At 33.0% G+C, this 25,454-nt stretch overlaps 1 protein-coding gene across 2 annotated transcripts; it reads left to right on the plus strand.

Annotated features, from left to right (window-relative positions):
• The first annotated feature begins 323 nt into the window (after positions 1 to 323).
• LOC132950919 (uncharacterized) lies at positions 324 to 24,825 on the plus strand. Of its 2 annotated transcripts, none has more exons than XM_061022542.1 (3): positions 324 to 784; positions 20,810 to 21,505; positions 23,407 to 24,825. In XM_061022542.1, the coding sequence occupies exons 1-3, from the start codon at positions 758 to 760 to the stop codon at positions 24,337 to 24,339; spliced, it is 1,656 nt and encodes a 551-aa protein (XP_060878525.1). In that variant the 5' UTR covers positions 324 to 757; the 3' UTR covers positions 24,340 to 24,825. The 2 variants fall into 2 exon arrangements, with proteins under 2 accessions (XP_060878525.1, XP_060878524.1); XM_061022541.1 differs by lacking the exon at positions 324 to 784 and adding an exon at positions 1,109 to 1,236.
• The last annotated feature ends 629 nt before the right edge of the window (positions 24,826 to 25,454 follow it).

Consider the following 25,454-nt stretch of genomic DNA (forward strand, 5'->3'; position numbering starts at 1 on the left):
TATATTATAATATATAATAATATTTGGGTTAAGCGGAATATACAATATTTTATTATTATTATTATATTTACTCGTGTACACACACACACACACATTTGTATATGATAATATTATATATATTATTTGAATGTTTACTGCGTGGAGTGGGTATGGCCTGAATATCACTACCGTGGTACCGCCCGCGTGTATACCTACCGACCAGCAAAGTGTATGTGTGTGTGTGTGTGTGTGTGTGTGTGTGTGTGTGTGTGTGTGTGTGTGTGTGTGCGTGTGCGTGTGTGTAAACAGCCGAGAGGGACTGGTTATGGCCGAGAGTGTGTGAGTGTGTGTGCATCGGCAGTCGCTGCTATAGTCGCCACCGACCGGCCGAGTGCGTCCCAAAACACGACACGACGCGGCCGTCCGTCGTTTCTTTATTCTCGCGATACGAGTTCGCGCGCGCGCGTATGATATTAACGCAGGCACTGCGCGCGACCGGCTTCAATATTTTATTATTCATACGATTCAAATAATAATCGTACACTGATACCCCCGACGATATCACCCGCGGTTGGCCGTCCGTTTTTATTCGCCCGATTTGTCGACCGATTTCGGTCCGTTTGGTCAACGACAATTCATAATAACACATGACAATAATATTATATAGGTAGGTACATCGCGTCGCCGCACGTCGAAATACACACGAGAAACGCACACGAGAGCGCCCAGCAGACGCTGTCATGACTCATGGTGTTGCCATCAAACGTCCGGACGAAACATGGACACGGCCTCCGACATAAGTCAGGTAAGACAGTAATAATATTATGAGCGATACCTAAAGAGCGTCCGGACACGACGACGACGCCGCAGTCGCATTCCGCAGACGATCACGACTGATAACGCGCGCACCTGTGCCACCTGTTGTATAGTCGACGACGATACTGTATTATTTTAGTGATAACCGGCCGCCCAGCAGTGGTAGTCCTGCCCAGTGCCCACCTATATTATAACATAGGGGGGATGTACTAAAACGTAAAAACACACATTTCCTAGCCCTTGTATTTTTAGTCGAATTCGCGTGCACCGCACTCGTCTTGTTTTGAAAACAATATTGATGTTATCATCACGTTTCCGGAAGACCGAAGATTAAAATAATATATTGAAGTTCGTATAATTATTTTGAACAATTAATCGTAACAGTTTATGAACGCGCGCTGCTATTTTGTCTCGCACCGACAGACAAGACGACAAAATATGGTAATACAATATTATTAATATTTTACCGACGTGTGTGATAACGCGATCGAACGTTACGACGACGACGACGTCGGTCGATTCGAATAGTATATTATTATATTATCGTTCCGGTCGATTCCGGTTTCGTCGTCGAGTTTGGGAAGCGACGACGGTTATTCCCTGGCATGTTGTTCGGTTTCATATCACGTATTATATATTATACATACATTCCAGGCCGCCGCCGCCGGAGGAAACGGCGGTACAGGTTTTACGCGATTCTCTTTTGCCCGGCCCGACCGTCCACCCGCACACGTCTGTTGTAGTTATTGTACCTACCTACCTACACCAGCGGACCCGAAATTGTGTGTAGTTTCTCTCGGGTGTATAATAATAAAATATTTTGATTGTTCGATTTTCATAATAATAATATAATGATTCAAACAGATAATGAAAATATTCGAACACCGGACATAGATAACAGCCCAACCGACGGTGGTTGATAACGGTGATAACGCGGGGTTTTAAACTCCGGCACGATCAGCGGAGAGCAATGACTGCGGCAGGTGTTTAGAAGAAAGTGAGCACCGATCGAATTTATTAGGGTCATGTGCGCCCAATGCAATTTCTACTCTCCTTATTCCGCGTCGGAACTTTAATAATAATAATAATAATATATTTCATTGTGTAGGTATCTACTCTTAATCTCACGCTGCAACGACGAGAATAATAGTTATTAGCGTTTTATATTAAACACGTCATACTGTTTTAATAGTAAAAAGCATTTTAATAGTTTTGCCCGCGTGCTCAGCTGCTAAAATGTCACTAACGAATTTGTTAAACGTTCCGTTTCAATGCAATATTATTATATTATAATAGTTGTACCTATAACCAGTCAAGTGACACGTCGAATATTTTGTATTGACATTTAATTATAAGAATCTATATGTCGTTTTAATCTAACGCGGAGGCTCGTACATTTTAAACGTATTTTACGGCTCGAAAAATCGAGTTAGATTACCATACCCTATAAAATAATATTATGCTCGAGAATGTTATGCTTCGTAAAACTACACATTGTATAGAAAAAATGCAATAAAAATTGATTGAAATCTTTATTAGATATTTTATTCACACCGAAGGAATGAATAAAATATACATTCGAACATTATTTTGGTCTTACATTACTGTATTGGCTTCGTCTGAACTAATTTTTTTTTAATAATAATATAATATAAGTACCTACTTTTGATTCAAATACGATTTATTTGTATAGGTATTTTTTTATATATGCAGTTTTACATAGGTATACATTTATAAACGGTGAATTTGAACCGGATGCAAGCCGAGTTAGGTTAGGATTTTTTTATTGTTGACCGGGACCATTGTATTACCTATATATTATTACAAATAGTAAGTTAATTGTAAAGTATTTTAAATCTCTGTAGTAGTATTAATGAACAATACCTAACCTAACCTAACGTTGTTACGGTCGTATTATATTGTAAAGCTTATAGAACACATCTGATAGGATATTCAGCAGTGTCATATAAAGGTAGGTATTCCACGACGAGTTTAAACGTACCAATAAAACGAGGCTTGTTATACCTATATTACCTATACGACTATACCGTAATTATATTATAAGCCATTATAATATTATTAAGCTATGGTTAATCCTTTTTATTATATTATTATTATTATTATATTATACGCGTATTAATGCATTATTATACTGCAGAGAAGCTTATACGTGCGTAGCAATATGCGCATGCGCTGTTGTTGCAGTAAAACCGTGTAAAATATAATTATTCGATTTTAAATAATAATAATGATTGTCCTTAGTATCTACATTTTTCTGTCATATACTTATGTTTATATCGGTTTATACTTTATATTATTCGAGTATTATGCTATTATTAAGAGGATGTCAGCGCAATATTTGTTTTCTCTCTCAGACCCAAACGCATCATAGATAAAACGCTTTCACCTTAAATCGTTTTTTGTGATTTTTAAGTAATCTTAGAGTAAAATCAACTATTACAAAAATTATAGAGGATAATATTTTTAAAGGTATGACATCGGTTTTACTATTTTATTATTATTTGACTTTGTATTCGACTTTCAGAATGAAAAAAAAAATGCTGTAAATTTTAATGAGGTTTGAATTGTTTTGAGACAATATAATAAAGACAAATCAATATGTAATACCATCGAAAATATTATTCTCTCATTTTTGCTATGGATGATTTTACTCTAAGATTACTAGAAAACATAAAAATAAATGATTCTTTGTAAATGCGTTTTGTCTATGTTGCACGCGCGCCAGAGAGAGAGAAAACAAACAGTGCACTGACATCTTCTTAATGTATTATACTGCAGAGTTTACGTGCGTATCAAAATGCGCATGCGCCCCCGTTGCTACACGGTAACGTGTAAATAATTCGATTTTAGACAATAATAATAAATATTGTCCTCAGTACATATTGCAAGTATCACGAATTTATTCCGGTTAAATTCATTACCCACAAAACTACGAGGTTCCTTATAATAATACTATTATATACCTAGCTATGGCCTATGGCTGTTGATAATATCGGTGCGCTGGAATTGTAAGCCAATTATACTCGGTAAGCCTTTAAACTTCCATCTACCTGAGTTTAAGCCATACATAATAATATTATACATTATGGCCCCGGTTAAGTTTATGCCAAGCATGTAGCGTCTGTGCCTACCAATTAAACTATATATTATTATATACCAGAGTCGTACCAGACATCTTTAATGTAGGTAATTCTCCCAAATACGGTTAACTATATATTCTACCTATTTAATTATTTAGCTCTGTACTATATACCGTTTAGACTTTAGGTGCTATGTATACATTATGATATTGTAAACGCCAATTAAAACTGTATCCGATTGTATAATTTTATTAAACTGATTTTTGCATCATACGCGTATAGGTAATATTATTATAGTTAGGCATGTGGTTACGCATTTCGTTGCGTACGCCAATTACCTCGTACAATTATTATTTATTTTTAATGTTTTAATTTTATAGATCTTAATCGTTTTCCCTCGTGGACTTAATAATTATTTTTCTTCGTGCTATTATGTAAGAAATTTCACATTTTGATTTTCAAAAACAGCTTAAATATTTTTCGAATCAAACGAATTTAATTTTAAACATGATCAATTATATGACGCAAATATATTAAAAGTATAAATAGATTGTTAATTGCATCAAATTATTGGTTTTATTTAAATTTAGAATGTATTTGTTTTGCTGAACTTTACTAATTTAACTTCGCAAAAGATGATGAATTCCAACTCGACTGCAACTGTTTTTGAGAAAAATAAACATACAAGGATAATTAAAATTTAAGCGTATACCTGTACATATAATACATACCTACCTAATATATTATAAATATAAGTGATGAGTAAGTCGTTGCATCGATCATTTTTATATATGCAAATTTATAGTAAGTAAGTAGGTACTTAAGTATTGCTCATCGTTTTGAAATTATTGTTGTAGTATGTTATCTAACAAATGATAAATGATAAATAAACCATTATACCGCCTGTCTAGTTAATTACTCAATCTCAAATGAATGGGTAGGTACTACACTTACAAGTGTGTATTATATTTGAACCTGGTTTCATTGTTTAGAGAGACCACGATGAATCGGAATTATTCATAAAATATTATACGATAAACAAACTGCAGCAATATTATTGTCAGTAGTTGTGACTGTTATAACTCATTTAACGATTTAAGTATGCATAAGTGAAGTAGGTACCTATAAAACTAGATTTTAGATTTTATTTTTCATAAGTCAACACTTTATATAATTTCTTATAACTAAAAGATTAGGTAAATAATAATTAAATTATAGAAATTAGAAACCCAAAATATGTTCAGTATTTTAAAATTCTGCAATTCTGTCAACAATTGAGGCAACGGAACAGCTTTTAACATAATAAATAAATTATTTTAAGAGAAAGGTAATCATTTTTAAGATTTTTCTATTTTAAATAATAACAATTATTGTTATAAAATAATAGTACGCAACCATTATATTATTGTAATTTAAATATGATGTCTTATTTTGGCAGATTGTATTTTTTTTTTTAATTTTTGTTATTTTTATTGTGGCTTAGGCCACTATGGATATTCCAAAACTAAGTTATTTCATAAGTAATACGCATAGTAGCCAAAATGGTTTTATTTTTATCCAGTATCATAGGGTTTGGCTATATACTTTGGTTCTGAAATAAATTATTAATTTTTCAACGTCAAAAATATTAAATTCCGTGCCATGTAGTGGAATATTTTTCATAAGGCCCAGTCTGGCTCTGAAAAATAATAAAACGTAATAATTTTATATTTCTGGGTTAGCTGTTCTAATAATATTCGCCTCAATTTGTAAGGAATTCTACGTTATAGTTAAATCAAAATGATTATGTTATTAATATTATTATGTTTTATAGTTATTTTATCTCGCCTATTTGACAATTTTATAATATTGATGTATCACCAGGAATACCTATGAAAAGGATTTCTAGTTTTATATCTCATAATATTATGTATACAATATTAATTTAAATATTATTTTTTATTATTATTGCATTACCAGTATACTAGCTTACAGTTCCCGATAAAAGTTCTGTTATTGAGCTTTCTAGGAAATTTGTCAATTTTAGTTTGATTGTTGACCCTAATAAGATTAATTTGAAATAGCATACTATTCATTTTCCAGTGTAAATCGATCATGTTTATGAACATTGTACTGTACCTATTATTTTATATTGACCACTCGTATTCATCATTAAAATACATAAATTCGATATAATACTTAGCATATTATAGTAGGTAGGTACTTAATACTATTAGATTAGATATATTTTACTATAACTACAATGATGATATTTTTTTGTTATTTTTATGATGAAATAAATAATTTTCCTATTATTATCATCCAACAAAATATCGTTTTAATAATATAATTTAATATAATATATATATGCAAATATAAAATACATTTTAATAAAACTGTTTTAACATATTTTTATCATAATTTATTCGAATAAGACAATTTTTGACTGTTTGAAGAATAATAAATCAAAACTATTTTTATGATATTTTAGAATATTTCGCAACTGGCTATAGGTATAAAGTTTAAATCAAATTGAATTTGTTACTCTTACAATGCTATAGATAATGTTTTCCATTCATTTTTCAGGAAATATGAATCGTTTTTAAAAATACCGTTTGAATTAATACAGATAAAACACAATATAATATAATATTAGTGTTACGCGTTATATAATAATATTACAATATTTGGTACCTAACCTTGAAATAAAAAGTGAGGATTTTCGTCTTATCGTTGTTGGCTCTAGAAAAATCCATTTAATCGTTTTCCTAGCTGGCATTGTTTTTTTAAACAAATAGATATAATTTTAACGACGAATCTTGTTATTATTATCGTCTAATTGTATTTGAAACATTAAAATTAAAATTAAAATTTAACGACGCCGGATTATTATTTTATGCGTACAGCCACACTGAGACAGCATTGCCAGTTAGTTGCTTTGGAAATCGGTTATGGAAACGTGTCGCGATGACCGATATTTTATGTATACAGTCTCGTTTAACGTTCGACTCGTGCGATACTTTCGTGACGTACGTCCTGTACAACCTACAAAGCGAATAGCGAATGCATAATTATACAGCGGGGTTTCGGTGCGACTAAAATTAATTCGAGTATACCGGAGACGTGGGCACTAATCATGAACAATATTAATCTATATCGAAAACGCAATTAGGTAAACTAATTATGTTACGGGAACCTGCAGAGCACCTACGCAGGCATACTGTATCTATCATGTACGTTAACCGAAAGCTAATATTATTTTACGACAATCGTACACTAAATAACTATGAAATTATATTCGTACGACAGCTTGTTGTTCCATTCAGCCAGCTGGCACATTAAAATGCAAATTCGGCAGACTCCCGACCACTGCTATTTAGAATTTCGATAATTTTCCTGTGTAACCGCGATATGTGACCACCGACTAGGTACCTATATAGAAACATCTAAACTCAAATCAATATAGTTGTCGATAGACTTAATTGTGTTACCATCCAAAACAAGCGATTTACGACTCACACAATATTATATACCTAGCTATACTACACTGGTGTACGGAATTAGAATTTCGGGGCGCCATTAAGACGTTTAGTACTTTAGTAGGGACTTTGAACAATAATCATATACCTACGTCGTTCGTCTTGAATACATCGTCAAGGGGATCCGACGGTTGTACACATTATAATATACAATATTATATGCATACTGATTCCCAGGTGTTGCATATATGAGGCTCCTCATAAAACTATATTTGCAATTTTGTCAAATGAGCACACATTGTTATTGTTTTTCTTTTTTTTTATGCAATCGTTAGTTTCTTTGCAGCTGTTAAGTTTCTGTTTGTCTCGTTCAAACTATAAATTAAAAATAACATACGAACAATTATACTTATAAAATAATGGTAGGTATAGTATATTAATAATTTTTACTTTTCCTCGAAATAAGTAGGTAGACAAAATAATTAATATACAAATCGCGGTTCATTATGGATTTTTTGACTATATCATAATGAACGTAAATTATTGTATTGTATTTATGACAAAATATACGTACCTAAGGACAATTAATGTTTTGCAAAAAAAAAAAAATAGTAATTAACATAACGCTGAGTGTTATGAATATTCAACTTAAACAAATATTTGCGGAATATATGATAAAAAAAATATGCAAGAACGTTGAACGTTCTCTTTCAAATGTAAAATAATATTTAACGCTTTAAAATGATTTAATGTCGAAAAATATGAATATAATATAATACTACAGTATATGTTACAGTGTTGTATTAATTCTAACAGCGAGTCGTTTTTACTTATATTATGCATATTATTATAGTATTATACTTTGAATTTTAAATAAAAAATAAACTATTGTAATTTACATTTAGAATAATATAATAATGTGTAGAACGTTTAAATAAAATATAAACAATATAATCTAACCTAACTGAACACAATATTCTTCCATATAGATGCTTAATGTAATATAATAAAAGTAATTTGTTTTTTAATAAAATTGCATTGTTGATCCAAGGAATTTAACTAATGCCTTTATGTCTTAGCCAACAATAAAATCTACATTATTTTATTACATGGTTCAGCAAAATCTCTTGAGACAGTGAGACATTTTTATTGCATAGAATGGTATAATATAACAAATATGTGATGAAAAATATTTATCACATAAATATTATTAAATAAATACATTTTGTATAGTAGTAAAATGTCATACTCACAAACTCATTATTATTATTATTATTTAATTTTTTTTATCTAGTGGTTGTAGAATCTGTCAAGGAACATTTTCACAATAAACACAAACGATGTTGTGGATTTATATAAAATATTAGATAAAATTAAAAAATTATATTAAATTAAGACTCCATAAGGGGGCCTGTGTGAAGTGGCCATATCCATTGATGGAACTTCATGGTTATTATTTTTTAAATACATATACAGAGTGATTCACCAAGCATGCACACCCCAATTTTTGCCTAAATTAATAATTTCAGAATTTCATAAATTTAGATTTTTAAAATGTTTAAATTGCTCAGCCAATTTTTTTAAAACTTGAGATTTTTTGTACTACTGTGCCTTGTGGAGATACACACTTCTGTTTCTCAAATGAGAACCCCCTTCTCAACTGTGAATTATCCAGTTGATATTTTTTTGAAAATGTCGATGTATGTACTTAATTCAAAATGTGAATGATTAGTTTCTTAGTTATTAAAATGTTTGTATTAAGGATAAAAGTCCTTAAAAATAGTTTTACAATAATTTAAATAGACGTAATATTAAAACTAGTATTTATTATATTTTTTTATTATACTATACCATTTTTACAAATTATTAATGTTGATAGATTAATGACTAAAATTTTCAAATCATTATATTAACCCATTACCATGGCACAAAGTTGAATAACTCAAAAACTACTAGTAAGAATTTTGATTCTGATACGTTGAATTTTTAAAATAATTATCCACTGAATAATTTAAAGTTGAAAGGGGGTTTTTTTTTTTTTGAAAAACAGAAGTTTGTATCTCCACAGGGCATTGGTCTTTAAGTAGTACAAAAAATCTCAAGACTTTTAAAATATTATGGTCTTTAAATATATTTAAAAATTCAAAAAATCTGATTTTAAACAACTGCATTATTGAAAAAAAAGGAGGTGAGTATACTTGGTGAATCAACTTTTATCATAGATTCACTTACCATGCATATTTTATTTAAATTTAGAATATTAGATTTTTAAAAATTCTTGGACCATATTTTTAAATGTTTATGTTTTTATACCTTTTTAGTATCATGCATCCTGTATCGATACAAACTTTTTAAAAAGTTTTACTGTACATTAATTTTGAACGAGCAGTTTTTGAGTTATTAAACTTTATTGTACCTACTTGGAATAATTTTCTGCGATAATAATTAATAGGATTAAAATATATTATATGGATTTGACGATGGTTATAAATTATAATTATTTGTAAATTAATCAATATACTCACTTAATATTAACATTGTATAATAATTTGTAAAACCGTCCGAGGATAGTAAATACTAGACTAAAATACTTGATTACTAATTAAATATATTTTTTGCAAAACTATTGTAAATTAATATTATTGAAATTTATTGAAATTTGATAACACGGAAACTATTTGTTTGAATATCGATTTAGATACATCAACATTTTCAAAAAAAGTCACGTGCTTAACAATTTTGAGTAAAAAATGGTGTTTCTCATTTAACAAAAAGAAGTATGTACCACAGAACCCATATTCTTTGGTGTTGTAAAAAATCTAAGAATTTAAAATTATAGTACCTAATTAGTTATTATAGGTACTCAAAAATTCCGAAAATCGGTACTTAAATAAATGTGTTATTAAAGAAAAATATGGCGATGAGCATGCTTGGTGAATCACCTTGTACATAATATTATTTTATAACAAATTGTTTGTTTCAAATATTTTCACCTGTATGTATAATTGCCATGTATAATTTACCGATAAATAACATATCATTGTATAGTGTCTAATGAATTGAGAACCATAGATGACTTAGATATTTTTTTATTTTTTTTTATCTAATATAAGCTGTGATCTAACAAGTGTTAATTCGACCTTCATTTTATTTGAACCAATATCTTTTTTTATCATGTCAAAACTCTTTAAAACTGTTTAGCTATGTTTTAAAACAAAATATATGTATACATATATAATACTTTATAACAAATACTTCTACGACGAAAAAATCATAGTTTTAAATTTATGTCATGTCGTTTTATTTGAAAACGAAAACAAACTATTTACAGTTTGTTCAATAAACAACTATAAATTTATTTTTTCGTTTCAATTAATATTCTAATAGGATATGTTCTACATGTATACACTGACGCAAATATTGTCAAATCCAATTACATGTATACAAAACTCGTAAATTACATTTGTTATAAATTCGTTTATATCGTACATACGCATTCTACGAATAACTATACCGGATTTCGATTTATTTATTAACGAAATTCGGGGCACTTTTTTAGTGATATTCGTTTGAACAAACGAGTCAAGCTCACATTGTGACCGTGCAGTGCAGTGGATACATTACTGTAATATTTTCGTACACCCCCCCCCCCCCCCCGCCGCTGAGTTGTGCTACACTATATTGATATCGTTGTACAATACACCTCTATATAGATACGGGAAAACAATAAACGCGTTTCTCAAAGTTATTTTCTAATTGATCGGCCACTCGACGAGTGAGCGTATAAATAATATCATGAGGTAACCGGACTTATCGGCTTTCATTGGAAACAGTCGCTGCACGGGTTATAATGTAGTACGACCTACAACATACCTACAGACTGTACAATATTAAAGGTACGCGGCAGTAGATAATAATAGTAATAATATTATTATGCGTTATTGTCTGCGATCGCACAGCTCACATATGCGTGTACATAATATTATAATAATGATAACAGTAATAACATTGTGCATAGAGCCGATGCACAGCATAATAATATATATATAATATAATATATTATATCAGATTCACAACCACTTGTGTGCACCGCGACCACTAACTCGGGACGTGCGCTCACAGTAAGTATATGTCCCATTCGTCGTAGTAATAACGACAAGGCGCAGGTATTTAGTTGCGTGTTGGGTAAGTACATCATGTTATACAGGATGATTCACGGGACACGGTCAACCCCATTGTTTCCTTCAATAAAGTATTTACTCAAATATTCTGATTTTTGGAATTTTCGACCACATTCAAGGACCATAATATATAATTTTCAATTATTTACATTTTTTGTACCATTCAACGAATTTTTGAAAATTTTGTTGATGTATCTAAATCAAAGTATTCAAACGAGTTGGTTTTGAGTTGTTTAACTTTGTGTAGGTACTAAAGATAATAATATTATTTAAATATATCCGCGATAAAATATAGGTTTAATATGAGGGATATGATGATTTCATATTATTACATATTTAACAATATATTCAATATTAAATAATGTAATTTATATTTGTATGAAACCATCTTCAAGGACTTTATTATAATAATTATCCGTGCTTAGTATATATTATACATTTTAATATCTCAGAAACAACTAACGCTCATTTGAATTTTGTTTTGGAGATGTCGACATTTTCAAAAAAAAGCATCCTCTTAACTTTCACGAATTAAAAAAGTCGATTGTCTTTTGGAAAAAGGCACCACGGATCGTCACAGGACACTACATTCTTAAGCAGTATAAAAATCTAAAATTAATTGTCGGAGGAAAAAAATCTAGATAATAATATTATATACCTGACGCGTATTATTAAAACGTTATACTATTATTATAATGGAGCCGTCATAACATTGCTCGGCCCTCGAAAATGGCTGATCCGACGGACGGGAACGTGAAATACGATGAGCACCTCCCTCACCGAACAGTATCGTTTTCGCAACTCGTTAAAACGATGTTTTCCGCGTTCCAGGCAGAGATACCCATCGTCGTCATCGACACGTCCTGCAGCGTACAATAAACTCGCATAATAATGATAATGATTATACACCGTCGTTGATAATAATATTATAGTAACGACAACAACAACAATAACAACAACAACAACAACAACAACAACATCAACAACAGCATTGGGACAACAGTATACCATTATAACGCGAACGGTATATAGCCGGTCGCTGATTAGTGGTTACCAGCCGATAACTGTATTATGGACGTCGTGTGGTTTGTAAAATCGTTTTCGACCGGGTATATAAAAATATTATACCTACTGCGAGGTCTGTTTTGGGTTTTCGACGAAGACGACGAATCGAGGTGACGGGTTGGCGGTGTGTTGCGGGTGTGTTGTGTACCTATGCCTTCCTCGAGGGCGCGACTCGCCAAAGTGTGATAATATCATTGTCAAATCAGTTTATTTCGTTTTTGTAAGTCCGTATTGTTGCCGTGATGATATACCTACGGACGACCACGGAATACCGGAAGAACAAAAAAAAAAAACGTGAGATTTCATAATGGTTTTTGGAAGTTGTTTCGTCCGCGTAAACTTTAAAGGTGGGCGTGCGCCCACCTACAGAGTAATTCTTGAGGAGAAAAACACAAATTTTCTCGAAAAGTATTAATGTTTTTAAAAATATTTTCATTTACAATATATGTTATTTTGTATTGATTACAAAACGACATTTAAATTATTTTTACTATTTTTTATTGTTATAGTTTTTCAAGTGTGTTTCTTTTTTATACGTTGAAATTCTCGGTAAAATAATCTGCGTCGGAATATTATGTAATAAAAAAAATGTACGCTGTCATTAAAAAACGACGGCGATAGTAAAAACAGTTGAAAATATAATTTTTTTTTCTCAAAAATGTCGTTCTGTAATCAGATCAAATTATGTACAAATTGTTTTCCAAAAACGTTAATACTTTTCGAGAAACTAAGATTTTTGACGTTTATAACAATCGCCTTGCAGAAATGCAGTGTATATAATATAATACAATATTGTAATATATTTTTATAATAATATGCATAAGTACTTACGTGTAAGTATCTCCACGTATATATATATATATAATATAACATAACATATTATTGTAACATGCGTCGGGTGTTAAAATTGCAGTTACTCGGCATAATAATATATTTGTATACTTACCTGTTTACCTACCTACTCTTAGGTATCGCGCGTATCTGTCGTATATTATTATAATGATAGAGTGCGTAAATATTTTCTCGCGTGGGAAATTATTAGCTATATACCCATACCTACCTAATGTTGTGTATTTTATTCTCCGCGTGGTATATTATTATTGAAACGAGCTCGTTATATTTTTGATGTAGGAAGAATAAGACGTCACCGCCGTCGTAAGAAGAAGGAAAATCGCTGAACCGAATCGTTGAATGAAATTCGATATAATTCGATTTAACAATGAACGCTGCAGACGTATATAAAATAGTAATATAATAATAATAATAATGTAATGCATCGTCATCGCGCGCGGGTTCGGTAAAAACTACGCGTAAACCGAAAACGGCAATACCCATAAGTGTGTAATTTCGGAATCTCGTTCCGATACTCGTTCGTTTTTAAGTACACGTGAGAACCTATAAGTCATTTCTTTTTTTAAATTTCAATAACATTTCGATTTCAGTCTTGCCCGTTTCCGTTTCCAGTTAAATCGGTAATAATACGCATCGTTGTTGTAGGGTATGAGTCGAGAAATATAAAATCGCATGCGCGAGCGAGGGAGCAAAACTTGTACCTATATAATATTATGTTGTTACATAGTTCCGATTGAATCGATATAGTTTTGGCAGATGGCAAACAATTATTGAAGAGTCATTAGAAAATAATTTTCCCATAATTTACTGAAATGTTCCTATCGTCAATGTCGAAATCGAAAAATGTTAATGCGTTTTTAACGTTATAATTAGCATTTATTATAAACCACATTAACTATAATGCGTGCAAAACGAAAATGTTTGATAGGTATAAAATAGTACCTATACCTATACTGTAAAATACCAATTTTAGTGTTGTAAATTTAACGAATCATTACAACAAACTGTTTTTTATGAACTTCAGTCGGAATACAAAATAAATGTTTTTTTTTCCCCCAGGAATGTTGCAGTACAATAGTTAATAGTAGTACTAAGAAGATTTTTTTCCTTTATTTTCATTATCTTAACTTTATTGATCATCGTTTCTAATAGTTATAGACTTATCGGGATTTTCCCAAGATCAGTGTAATTATGAATGTGGCTAAAATGTAAAATTATTTTGCTTAAAAAAACCACCGGCGATTTATGGGTACAGAATAAACATGCAGTTTACATACCGAATACAGTATCATCATTGTTGATTAAAATTGTACCGGATAAATCATATTGTGGTAAACACATTGTGCTTGTTTAGGTAGAACTACGTTGCAAATATTATATTCGTATTTCTTTTTTATTTCAAAGCAGTGGCGTTCTCGGGAATTTTGTATGGGGACATTTTTTTTTATAGATCCCAAGTGTAAATGGACATACTTGTTTAAATAAAATTGTGTTCACGATGAACAGCGGTAGTAAAAAAAGTATTCTAGGAAGTAAAAATTGCACCGGGCATTTTTCTATTTCTAAAATGGATAGTTACGGTAATATGAACCCACTGTGTTTAAGTGACAATTCTTTCGTCGATATCTATTTTAAACACTGTGGTATTGGCGCGCAAGACGAATGTTTATTTCTATCAGAAAAAGTATAAAAATTATATTACGAGACTTCAATGTATTGTGAAAATTATGTCGCATTACTATAATGATTTACGAAAGAAACTTAAGTATAGTATATTAATAATATTTATATTTAATCAATGTATGATTTGTCTAATACACAATATGTTTAAATAATCTAACATACCCAAAGAATATTGGTTAATATATAGGTAAATTGTAATGTTTTTTAAATTTTATAAACTGAAAAAATATAAAAATTCTTTTTTTATTAAACTTCAATTTATCCAAACTAAAAAAATATTTTTGGTGGATTGTGATGGCCACTTGGAGTTATCTATTGGTAATATTCTAAATGACCATCATTAAAACTACTTCTATAATACTATTATGGTGCAATTTAAGTTTGTTCTTTTAAATAAAATATTGATAAAAAAAAATAAATAAGGTATTACAATATACATATTTAAATCAATATAGACGATAATCCTTAATATTATAAAGAGTGATTATTAAATAACCTATATTACTTTAATAATTTATTTATTCAATTTCTGATTTTTTCAATTTTTAAGGATATTTTATGACCATAATATATTCAATTATGTAGATTTTGAAACCACTCAGGTATAGTGTCCTATGGGCTATGGCGATACAACTATTAATTTTTTAAATACAATTTAACCTATGTTTGTAAATAATTATCAAGCAGAAGATTTTTTGAATATGTTGACCTCTCTAAATCTAAATTCAAACGAGTAGTTTCTGAGGAGCGCACTTACAATACGATTAAACTCATTATAAAACGAAAAAGTTGGGGTTCAAACCCCACGCCCCTTACCCATTGTGCACGTGACCACGATATTTATACCGTCTCGTTCTGCATAAACCACCTACCTAGTATCCGATACTAAAAAACAGAGTGTAACGTAGCCGGAGAATCTATTACACCGCAGTGACCGAAAACTATAAAATTTGATCGGATGAACGGAATGGTTTGAATTTACGTTTTCGAATAAAACAGCGCGGGTAGGTAGTTCGCATATTATATTATATTATTTTAAAACGGACATCTTTGCCACAACATATTGAAAACGCTCGCGTAATGATTGTTTGCGGGACAAAAGGATATTGTATAGTATAATATGGTACCTGCGACGAAACGTTTCCGCCGAATCTATAATATTATACAACAACAATCGGTTGCGAAAATATGACGGCAAGAACAATGGCGTCGTCGGTGGTTTTTGTACAACGCGGACAATATTTATTTTCAGGCGATCGAATTCTGCACAGTATAGGTATACACCATGTACCTCACTGCGAATTTATACACTGGTCGTATACACGTGCGCAGGAAATGGATTTCTATCTGCCCTGTAATCGTCGAGCGAACATCCCGGCGCCGCCGTATATACGTGAACGTAAAAATATCTCATTATGTCCGCCGATTCGCTGAACGACTAAAATAGTTTTGGATTTTTTTCTTTTACCTTCCTTCAGTTTTTTGCCGACGATTATTGGGTTTTCGACTCGCCCGACCTAACCGCCTTCAAGACTATGTAATATTATATTGAATTCCGACGCCGGTCCACAAAACCCTCTACATTTGTTTCGCTGCGGTCTCCGATTGATATTCATATTAATTATCGTTACATATAATATTATTATTATTTTGTTGCTCCACCCCTACCACAAATTCAGAAGAATGACTCGAAACTTTTAGTAATCGACCAATACAGCTCGTACAACTAGGTAGGCGATTTAAAACAAATCATTTCGAGTACAGTTTGCCACAGTGGCCACATAATTTAGCAGTAATAGGTAATAGGTTAGCCTACCCGCCTTGATATTGTATTATGCGCGAGCTTATTAAAACATCATGGTATTAGGTAAGTATACTCTGTGCACCAAACTCAGAGGCGTATTTATGACATTGGGCCCTAGGTACACACATTTTGGTGACCCTTTTTTCTCAGTTTCGTTTTACTCATTGTCACAAAATACTTTAAAGCCCCCTCTAATAAGAAAATTTACTTTTTCTCTCCGTTAAAAGTGATACCTTAAAATGTATACTCTTCCCCTTTTTGAACTTATGTTTCCACGTTTTGGATTCACAATCGTCCCCCCCCCCCCTAAATACGCCTTTGTCCAAACTGCAGCACGTTAGGCATGATAAATTAATGGGCGAAAATCATGCGCAATAAATCGATATTTATGCGTTGTATACACCTATAATAATATATACCTACTCAGGGACACGGACGATTTTTCGACCGAAAGGGTTGAAATGGGCGGTCCTCCGGCAACGGCCGGATCGGGTTATTCGCGTGTTTATCGGACATCGCACCGGCGTCGTTGTGTTTTTTTTTTTCCACAGTATCGGACACAGTCGTGCTGCCGTATAATAGTGCAGTCGTTGTTGTGCACCGGTAAATTCTACGGCCGACACGTCCCGACTCTGGAATTCGTTTAACGCTGAAAAACGCAATAGTCGTCGGTGGAGGTGGTGGAGGCGGCCGTGGTCGGATGGGTGGAGCGCAGTACGAAATGCCGTTTCGAAGCGAACCGCTGCACAAAATCGTCATCGTTTATCCCGAGCAGATAAATTCTCGGTAACGGACGTTGCTGTGGCAGTTTATCCAGTTGGGCGTTATGGCCTGAGATTCGTTGAAAACGCAATTGATCAGCAGATTTTATTGCGCCACTGTTCGCAGAAATATATATAACGTAACGACGACAACAGTTAATAATTATATAAATAAAAAATATGGCATTTGATACGGACTATAATATTATAGTGTATTGTGCGCTATAGCCGTAGGTATAATAAATAATAATAATTGTAACGTCGTGCCGAGCACGAACCGCCGTTTTCGAAAGTCCGGCATCGAAAAAACCTCGCAAAATATGCTACGAAAGAAACACGGACGCCGGTTCGTTGGGAGGACGTCGCGAGATTAAAAAGTTTGAAACGGAGTTCGTTAAGATTCTAAGCGTATAGCGATGAATGTATATTGGTTTAACTATTGGGTGGTTTTTTGTCCGTGTCTGAAGACACAATTTATGCCAGAAAAATGATTCAATACCGAAGGTGATTTCTGGCAGAAAATTTGTTATTGTTCGTACATGTAGGCGGGTCAATAGATATTTATAAAAAAAAAAATTGTTACGAGTCAAAAATTTTGAAAATATAGTACAAAATTTCTATTATGTTTTGTAAGTTACGGGAATAAAGGAATTGCAAAATATGTATATAAAAAGCACAATATTTTTAAAATCGTTTAATTTTAAAAATTTTATGAGATTCATCAAAATACACGACAATTTGCAAATTACTGTGTAGCAAAATATCATAAAAATGTTCATCCCTAAGTCTTACAAATTAAATACAAGATCACCTTATCACCTCAACGAATTTCACGGGCGCCCTATTTGAAACGGGCAACCCCGGACAGGGTGGCTAATATTATTATAAAAATAAATAGTATAATATAAGCGATGTTTTTGTCGAAAAAACAAATGTGTCGAACTTACCGCATTGCTAATATAAAAATAAAATACTATAAAAGTAATATTATAAACAAATTTTATTATATCGGCGACCCACTCTGCAGTGACGATGAGGTGCACTGCTCAAAATCTATACTATACACCAGAGTGACTTCCTTTCCGACTTTCTTTTAGATTCGGTTTATCACAAATCTGGAAATTTCATTCGGTCCGCCATAGGCATGAATTGCCTATATAATAGGCATCAATTGTATTTAAAGTACAACGGATGACAATGATATATTTTGTCATTTGAGACTGAATCGTGTACATAAAAACTACAAGTAGGACCTACCTAATGCGTCGTATTCTAATATTACCATACTCTAATTTAATACTCATTCCAACATAATACGCGTTCATTGTGGAAATACGTGTGGTGCGTCCACGAGATATTATTGTAGCTTAATAAAATATACATCGCATACGATTGCGGTGCGCGTGTACAATGTGTGTGTTTAATACGAAGGTATTACTGTAGCATAATGTTACCTACCTATTGTATACGTACATTTTATTTGCTCGATAAATTTAGATTATTTGAAAAACGGCTTTGTATCAATGTTGGGGGAGAGGGGTTCGCGCAACCAATCGTCCGCGAAAACGTTACTTGTGTAAGGCGAAATTGGTCTGGTCGATGTGGTGGTGGTATGTATCTCGAGGGATTAATTTTAAAACCAAGAAAGAAAACAACTCGTGAACGCTCGTGTATTTTTTATTGAGAGAAGCCGAAATTGCATTATCATATAGAGCATTGGGAGATAAACACTGGGGGGCGCAATTGAAAATTCACTGAAATGTTTATCATTTAGATTATACTTACAAAACACGACTGTGTAAATTATTGTATTTAAATAAAATATCGATAATAATTTGCATAGCAAATAGGCACCTAAACCTAGTGGTTTCCCCCAAATATTTTGTCGCAGTCCGAATAGTATATTATACCTATTATTATTATATCGATGTAGACATTTTATTATATTACTCTACAACAATTTCCTAACAAATCGTGAAAACCGGTCGTCATTGTAGAAAACGCGGGGCGTAACGTCAGTGGAAAACCTATGTCAGATTATTGTTTGATGTAGCGATTGTTGTTTTAATAAGAACGTTGGTATAGTGGTCCTAAAACATATTATTGTATTCGTGCGTGCGGAATGCGATCGTTGTCTACTTAAGTTTTTTCTAGTGAAGTAATTATTTGTTCATCTGTTTATATATCGCAGTATGAGAAATCGTAGTTTGTATAGGTAGGGCACACACACGCGCACACACACACACACACACACACACACACACACACACACACACACACACACAAATACTTGCGAGGAAATTAATTTTGTTACCTACGTTTTAATGAAAGTGGCTGTGCGCGCACCATATCATAAACCGTTTTATGATAATCATAATAATAATAATATGTAACGTTAATATGGATATTTCCATAATTATTATTATTTCTTAACACTGCGAAAACCTATTGTATAACTTCCTATTATTTAGTATATTTTTATTTTCGTTACCACATTTTTACGTTTTTATTCGTATACGCATTGTTTAGAAATATGTACGGTATGTATGAGGACTGCATAGGACTGCACTAGGTACGCGAGAATTCCGAAAGAGATTAACTATGTGTAAATTATTTTCATAATTCCATCCGAGATGTTTTATTAATTCATTTATCCATCGTTACAATGACAATGTATTAAAAAACAATAATTCTACAGATGTTCCTTAACAACAGCTTTAGTATAATACGCATAGTTTTTGGAATTTACAAAACGCTAATAATTAAACGTGACCTAGTTATCTACGAATGAATGAAATTCCGATACATTAATGCTAAATAACACACTAACGATCAAAACATAAAAAGGAAAATTAAACATAATTGTGATGACTTGAGAACAAGATAATAATGTTTTACATTATGTATAATTATGTATTTATATAGTATACAAACTATATTCACAAATAAAATTATCTTTTTACTGTCAATTTAGCTAGTGAATTTTTTTCGTTCAAAAATATTTAAAAGTCTATTAATGAAATTATAAGAATATCTAATTTAAGTTATATATGATATTGCGTACAAGGGAATAATCATATTTAATTATTTAATATTATTTTTGTTTCAGATTGATGATGAAATAATCAGATTAAAAAATGAACTCTCTAGAACGAAAAATGCATTGAACAGTCAAATTATCAAAAGACATCAGCTAGTGGCTGAACTGTCAATGAAAGTTGACAGAAAAAATAATCAACTAAAAGAATTCCAACGTTCAAATTTCAACGATCTAGGCAAAGTGTTGAGGTCACTGTACGTGTTCGAGTCGAAATTAAGAAAAGAACAACAGCAAATCAGACGGCAACTAGGGGAGAGAGATTCGGTGATAAGGCAACAACAAATAGAAATTGCAAAATTGAGACAGAATTTAGCCAACCTTTGTCATAAGAATGAGACGCGCGAGGAAACGGAAATTTCGATTTCAAAGCCCGACTTGATCACATCTATCTCGTCACAATCACACTTAAACGAGCAAGTGAAAAATAACGATGGAGATTCTCCTTCCAATTCGGAAAAACTCATAGTGCTACCGCCGAAATTAGAGGGACCGAGGAAAAATGTCTTACCGGTTGACACGCGTACTAAGAAAAATTCAAACAACAATATAAACTTTAACAAGAACGTATACAGTAAAACTGTTACGGACTTGTCTCTCAATGACATATCGTCGTTTCCAAACCCGACACCCAATAACAACTTATTTGTTGTGTCTAACTCTATTTTCTCGAAAAACGAGTTTACATACAACGAAGTCTCTAAAGAGGTAAACTTAATTTAAAATTAAATCGATATTGTTGGGGAATAACATTTTATTTTATTAATAATGGTAATATTCTTTAGTAAAGCTTATTTCGTTAGGCTCTATATTTATTTCTTATCAATAAAAATAGTTATTGAACTCGGAAGTATTGATTTCCGCCCATACCGTTGTTCAGTATATTTTATAATGGTACGTTACGATTAGAATAAAAAATGTTTCCTAGGCGCATAATAATATTATGATAAATTATAATAATATTTAAATTAAATGTTTTGACACATTAACATATGACTAACAGTGAGTAGTTCTTATACGGCGTCCTTAAAAATGCCTTAAATACCAAACCTTAATACAATAATGTGCAATACATTTGTATACTTACATCTGAACAATAACTATATTTGCCTTTTGCTAATATTCATATTATATATTTTTATCAAAATCCGTTTGTTCGTGCATACAGCTTAGGCGCTTAATATTTTGATACCTGTTGATAGTATACATAGGAAATAAAATATTTTGTCTTCTGCATACATTGTCTTCTAATTATTGGACTGGCGCAGTTCTATAAATGATATTACTGCGGGCCGACCTGTAACAGGCGCGTCTGGGAAATTGTTTTTCCTTACAGCACCGTAACACCGACTGTTGGAAAATTTTCCTAACAGCTATACTGAAATATGCCTACATTGCATAGTAACTATTCTTACGAGATTTGTTGGCTCTTCACGTCACAAATCTAAAGTTGCCTGGTACATATTTTCAATCGGCGCTCAGGTACCGATATTAATGTTTATATAATATGATTTGTGCCGGATATATCATGACGGGACCCGTCGTAACCTGTAACTGGGATTGTATATATACCACCGTGCAATTTTACCCGCCCTGGTAAATTATTATCGGTAAAATATTCGCCAGTGAATTTTTACCGATGTTTATAGTAAAATTGGGTAGAATTCTACTACCTTAGTGAATCAGCTTAAATTACACTCGAGAATACATTCCGGTAAAATTGAAAAAAATAGATCGGCAATAACTAAAAAAAAAACTCTTAAAAAAAATATGTAATAGCAGTATAAGTTTATTTGTATTCATAGGTTAAAACTGTGAAAATTATATTTTATTACGACTTTTAAGGGACCAGTGAAATTGGTCGTTATAGGCGGTAAGACGCGTAATGAAAGTAATTCGTTTTGTAAACATAAATATATAAAATAACATTTTGACTACACCAACATTTATTTTAATCGAATGCTGTACGTTTACGTGTGCTAATGAATATAAGGCGATAAATAATAATAGAAACAATAATAATCAATATCAAATATTTTAAATTATGTAGGAACTTAATAATATAATGTACAATATAATAATGAGAAATGTATTTGTAAATGCTTACCGTTTATTCGTTTTGACCACGTTCACAAACTTGACCAACCTAATTCATAAATAAAAGACGAATCGGTATAATATCAACTGCTGTAGTATCTTAATCATTATTACTTACTTGACAAAATTAATCCTATCATCCGCATTGCTGATAAAATATAACAGACATTAAACGCGATCACGAAACAAAAATAATTATTGTACTATTGCGACATGATAATGCAGTAGGTAATCGTTAAATCAGTTTCGTCGTTGTACCGTATATACTATTATATCACTGTTAACATTAAAATTATAACAATTATTATTATATTCAGTAGTCGCATACTTTATCGTTAAGCAATTAATTTTGGTTATTCGGAAATTGGTAGAATTAAAATAGAAAAATATTATACCTAGCGAGTTAAATTCTTCCTCCGAAAAAATGTATTCCTAATGATATTATAACACATACAACACCTGTATAGGAAAGAGAGTCGTGCCATTTTGACGTATTAAATATTGATTTGCAGGTGATAACTTCGGTGAAGCAAAACGGAAAGGTGATCACGTCCGCTCTGAAGAAGGCGGACAAGTACCCGTCACCGAAGTCCGTGCACTTCGGCAAGACGACTCACATACCCGAGCCCGATGACGACGGTCAGACGGACATCGTCAAGACGGTGGAGACGCTATTGCTGCAGGAGTGCGGTGACTCGACCGAATCGGAGAACGACACTTCGAGCACGGCGTCCACGGAAACGTCGCCCAGCGTGTCGCAGATGGTCCGGAAGTTCGAGAGCATATGCACCACGGCGGCCACGACTTCCGGTTCGGCGACGGGGTCGGAGTCGCGCGGCGCCGACGGTAGGTCTCCGACTCCGGTGGACGACCGCGGCGGTGGCGGCGGCGGTGGCGGAATCGACGGCAGCTACATCGCGGACGCCGACCTGAGGACGGCGGCCGAGCTGGACGTGAGGACAGACTCGGAACCGGACGTGTGCGGCGGCGGCTGCGCGGCGGTGTCGCTCAGCGACCTGGACCCCCGGAACAACTTCGAGGAGTTCCGGTTCGAGGACAGCGACCTGGACAAGGAGTACGGTTGCGGCCGGTCGGAGGCGGATGGGCTCGAGTACCCGTCCCGGCACGGTTCTTCGTTGTCGTCGTCGTCGCCGTCGTCCGTGGCCGCGGCTGTCTCGGCGGCCGCGGTCCTGCTGCGGTCGGCCGGGGACGACGGGGGCTGCTGCGCCGCCGGTCGGGTCAACTACGAGTCGTTCCTGGAAGTGACCGGGCTCAGCCAGAAGTCCATCATCACGGTGCAGTCGAACAGGAACGCGTACGGGTCGCACAGGAACGTGAAGAAGCCCAAGGACGTGAAGAGCAGGAACCGGGCCAAGTCGGCGTCGTTCGACTGCAAGTCCGCGTACCCGGCCGCCGTCAAGTACTGGACGGAACCCTATCTCTGAGAGACATACCTAGTTACCTTTACCTATTTACTTTATTTACCTGTGCACATACCTATTTAGTATTACGTTATCATAATATTATATTGTCATGTTTTATTTGTTTATTTACTTTTTCCATTGCGCCGAGAAAATATTTTTATAATATGCGTTGTTTATCTTTGATATTGGACTTTTATTTCACGGCGGTCATAATAATATGGCAGTTGCGCGTGAATCCGCTGCGTGTGCGTATGACCCCTAACCGGAATATTATATTATTATTATTATTATTATTATTATTATTATAAATATTATTTTTATTATTTTTATGTTTAAGTAAGCACTGATATAATAAATTTGAGCCTGCGGTTAACGTCGAGTATAATCAAACATTATTATATTTTAATATAATCATAACGCGTGTTAACGACACATAAACTCGAGTTTTTTAATTAATAAATAAAAAAGTTTGTCCGCTCGCCACCGACGGCGCGTGGAGTGTATTTATTTGTTTTTGTTTTTCGTTATGTCCATACAGCTGCAAACATTTAGCGGCCGTCGCCACACGAGTGGTTCGGATGAATCCGTCCGAAGTGGCCGGCGCGTGACCACTTGACCGGACCAACAGCTCTCCACTGCAGGGTTGCTGCGATCGACATTTTTCCAGTGACCGATATGACCCAATATATATTATATTATGCGACAATATTATTTCAAGACCCCATCGTGACGTCAAATGCCAGTAGACGTATTTTAGAAAAGTCGAACGATTGTCATTTTAAAAAAAAAAAAGCTGAACGAATGATTACACTACTCGCGGTGGACGACGACGACGAAGAATAATAATTATTATATTGTGTACAAGACTACGTGTACGACACTCATTATTTTTAAGTCTTATTTATAGTGAAAACTACTTTAAATAATATTATATATAACATGTAAAAGTACTTTAAAAGTATCGCTATGACAGTAAATTGTGCAAAGAATTATCAGAAATATCCTATTCGTGAATAGAAAAAATACGATAGTCAGAATCCGACCAATATTTGTAATAACTAATAATCTTTTGCGCGTGTAAAAAATAATAATTTTTAATATTATTAACGGGCCTATGTACAACATTTTAGTTTTCA

The sequence above is a fragment of the Metopolophium dirhodum genome, chromosome 8 (genome assembly GCF_019925205.1).
Source record: "Metopolophium dirhodum isolate CAU chromosome 8, ASM1992520v1, whole genome shotgun sequence".
NCBI lineage: Eukaryota > Metazoa > Arthropoda > Insecta > Hemiptera > Aphididae > Metopolophium > Metopolophium dirhodum.

Excerpts from the sequence above, each read along its gene's own strand:
- LOC132950919 (XM_061022541.1), top strand. The coding sequence starts at position 1,183 with ATGAACGCGCGCTGCTATTTTGTCTCGCACCGACAGACAAGACGACAA. Across the intron at positions 1,237-20,809 it reads AGACAAGACGACAAAATATG|ATTGATGATGAAATAATCAG; the intron begins GTAATACAATAT and ends TTTTTGTTTCAG. Across the intron at positions 21,506-23,406 it reads ACAACGAAGTCTCTAAAGAG|GTGATAACTTCGGTGAAGCA; the intron begins GTAAACTTAATT and ends ATTGATTTGCAG.